The 3708-nt window shown below is 31.4% G+C and overlaps 1 protein-coding gene across 1 annotated transcript in view; it reads left to right on the top strand.

Annotated features, from left to right (window-relative positions):
* LOC107297574 (ATP-binding cassette sub-family C member 8-like) overlaps window positions 1-3708 on the top strand; it is a gene marked incomplete at its 3' end in the record, with an annotated part of 33786 nt that overhangs the window by 23946 nt on the left and 6132 nt on the right. The window contains exons 10-12 of the mRNA XM_015826934.1: window positions 1203-1278; window positions 1545-1650; window positions 2100-2135. Coding sequence (XP_015682420.1) covers window positions 1203-1278; window positions 1545-1650; window positions 2100-2135 — 218 coding nt within the window. The remainder of the gene's footprint in view (window positions 1-1202; window positions 1279-1544; window positions 1651-2099; window positions 2136-3708) is intronic.

The following is a 3708-nucleotide window of genomic DNA, read 5'->3' as shown; positions in this document are numbered from 1 at the left end:
AAAAGTGTCTGAGCATATTCAGTATGGATTTCTCCTCACATTAAGTATGTACTGAGAATCTCCATGTAGAGATTCTAGAATAGAAGAAAGACTTCTGTGGAAACAATGGTGTTTCCAGACATATCTCAACCAATTTTAAAAAATAAACACAAGGTTGTTCTCTATCTGGTATGACAACTAGAAGATGGATTATAGGGCTTCATCTCCTCTACCTTTTGTATGAACCTCCACTTACTAACACCTTTGTTCCTTAGTGTGATTTTATTTTTATATTAATAAAATAAATGTGGTTAATTATAGAATTCATTTCTCTATGACACGGGTGTCAAACTCGCCGTGTCATGTGATGTGTTGTGATGTATCGCAGCTTTTTTCGCATTGCCGGAGCTGGGGCGGGCCTGGCCTCTGCATGATGCAACTGGCCCACGGGCCGGCAGTTTGACACCCTGTAGTTGTCTATAGAAAGTAGAAATAGAATGTAATTGTTAGATATATAATTATTTTTATTCTGTGCTCAGTATTGAATCAGTCTATACGCATTCTTATGTTTAGCATTGCTCGTAGTTATGCTGCATAATTTTATCAACTGTTAAAAATAAACAATGCTTAGTTCAGATGAGTTTATCCCCATGAGTATACAGAATTGCCTTTCAGACCTAAACACTTTACAAGGAAAAAAGCTAATATGAGTTAATTTAACCTACTTCCCAGTAAAAAATACTTAGGGACACATTATTGTTATAACATGACCATTTTGTACATGAAGAGAGGAATTGTAAAGTCTGATAGGAAAAATTAAAGGATTTTGGTTGTGTATTACTTATCCCATAGAAGGTCCATGTTTGTTTTTTTCATTTAAAAATCAAGATGCAATGGGCTTAATCCAGAAAGAAGCAGACTGATGAAACAGAGAAGTATTTATTTGATCTATTATGTTGTATCATACATTCTATCTTCTATGATGTTGCAATAGAAATTTAAAATTGCTTCTTTTAATTGAATTGGAAAAGCTTGGGAAGGGGTTCATAGACCAGATAAGGATGTTCTGTATGCCATTATCTGTGAACCAGGTTTACAGACACACCACATAGCTGTTGTCTATTATTAATACTTTTAAAAAAAGACATTTTAAAAGGGAAAATATGAGTGATGTTTTGCACCAACATAGATCATTTATGTTCTTGTTGCTGATGCGACCATAGGTCACGAATGGATTTTTCACATGGACGCCAGAAGGAGTTCCAACTTTATCCAGCATTGATATTCGAATTCCTCAAGGTATTAATACATCTATTATAATGATTAGGATTTGCAAATGTTCATAATCAAACACTATGCAATAATAAATGTCTGAGCACAAAACAGAAACAGGATCACATCCATATCTACAACACAATATGTATACTGTACTGTGAATAAGGATGATCTTAGCAATGTGCATAAGAAAAAAAATGATCCATTTAATCAGTTGCCTAATTGCTCTGGACTGGCATGAATGTAAGTCAACATTTCAAGAATAATATAATTTTTTTCTATTATTGCAGGTCAGCTAACAATGATTGTGGGACAGGTAGGCTGTGGTAAATCATCTCTCTTATTAGGAATACTTGGAGAGATGCAGAAGACATCTGGGAATGTGATCTGGAACAGGTAATTTTGTTTATCCTTTTAGTTGCTGTGTAGCTTTTTATTTAAGGTACAGGCCTATCATGTCTTTAATGTATCTGAATTATATTACTATAACAGGGAATCCTGAAATGTATTGATACTGCATATAATTGCTAAATACCTTCGTGTTCCTCATTTAATTAATCCACATGAGCAGATACTGTAGATTCTCTGTGTGTCACAACCAACTACATGTTCATGTGGGTCACAACCAGCTAGACATTTTATGTATCATTGTACTTTTAACTGAGAAGATTGATCATATTGCATTAACTTTGTGTCTAATTGAAAAATAACATTCATTTGTCTTCAAACTGCAAAATATATAAAGTTGCTTCAGTGTGTCATACAAAATAGGATAGGATCATGCTGTGAAGAAAATATTTTAATATGTTAATAATTTTTGTCTGGTTTTTTTTCTGATATTACAGCAGCATTCCTGACAATGAGACAGGGGAAGATGTCAGGTATGATAATTCATTTGATTCTATGTCATACAACATAAAGAAATGAAAAACATCTAATATGGTCTTTCTTTAAAAAAAAGAATCAAAATATTTTTATTAGAAAAATTATTTTATATAAATTAAATTTATATAAATTTAAGAAAAATTATTTTATATAAATTAAATTATAATAATAATAATAATAATAAGAATGTTTTGATGCTTGGGATGACCAACTATAGTGACTTGAATCTAGAATTATACTGTATATCACAAGTCTATGAGTGTTGATCATATTCATTTACTTTTAAAATTCAATCATTTCTAATTAGTTGCAGAAATGTGTAACAACTACTGAATTACTGTGTGTCTGTTTTGCAGCTCCGACATGGAAACAATGGTTGAAATGGAGCCCAGGTACAGTATTTTAAAACGGTGTTAAAAAAACTTGCAAAAGTTTCTGTCAACAAAGCAGTTTCATTATTCTGTGTCAAAAGAGAGAGAAAGAAAACCCCCTAAATATCCATGCTCTCAAATTTATGCAAATGTCTAGATAACTCCTACCAACTTTGTAAACTGAGAAATTCTGCTTTATAGAGAATCTGTATTTTATCATAATTCTCTGATGTGCAAAAAATCAGAACAGCCCATATACTATATTACTAGAGTAATGCTATCTGGTGTTTCTATGCTTCTTTGAAAAAAATACTTTTTGTCTGCACTGCTAAAGTAAAGTAAAAGCACATTTAACACTGAGTGTCAGTCAGTTTACAACTGACAGGCCAAGATAATGATTCAGAAAAAGATGTTTCATTGGATATATAAAAGAAACTGACTGCGTTTAAGATTTAAAAATGAAATGCAAATGAAAACCAAGAGACTGATCTTGATAATTTTTTTTACTGGATTTACAAAAAAAGGCTTATTAAAGTCTTAAAGAAATATCAGTGACGGAACAAAGTAAAAATGAAGAGAGATTATTCTTATGTCAATATTTGAATACACTAAAGATTAAGATTAAGACTGTTAAAAATAAAAGAAAGAAATATAAGTTGGTTTAATGGATCAAGGCTGTTTCTTCTAGTAATCTTTTCTGGGCTTTCTCGTGACACCTGGATTGAAAAGATGATGTTTTGTGGATTTGTTTATAGATAAGATATGGGATAAAGAGATAAATGTTTGCAATTTTAGAGGGGATGAAAAATCACTAAATTTGTTTATATTTGCTGTGATGAAGATTCAAAGTCACTGCTTTATTTCTTTTCTGTTTATTATATTCTTACTTTTTCTTCTCTTTTTTGTCTTGCACTGTTTACTCCTTCCTATTCTTTTTTTCTTTACATTTAGTTTGTATAAGATTTTACCATTATAATCAAAATTCTTAATAAAAAATTACATATGTAAAGAATATCAAATTGGGAGCTAAGCTGACTTCAAAGTAGCTTCACTACAACCTTGCATACAGTGAAGGCAAACAAATTTACAAAGAGTAATTTAACTGATAATGCACTTAGCAGTTAATGACAGTATTCCTTTTTTATGAACTCCTTTTTTACGACCTTGTAATCCCTTAATTCAGAGTAGAGTCAGGGCG

This window comes from Protobothrops mucrosquamatus, unplaced genomic scaffold, assembly GCF_001527695.2.
Source record: "Protobothrops mucrosquamatus isolate PMUCROS unplaced genomic scaffold, P.Mucros_1.0 scaffold3389, whole genome shotgun sequence".
Classification (NCBI taxonomy): Eukaryota; Metazoa; Chordata; class Lepidosauria; order Squamata; family Viperidae; genus Protobothrops; species Protobothrops mucrosquamatus.
Note: the sequence above shows the minus strand (reverse complement) of the source record. Positions and strands in the feature narration are given on the sequence as shown.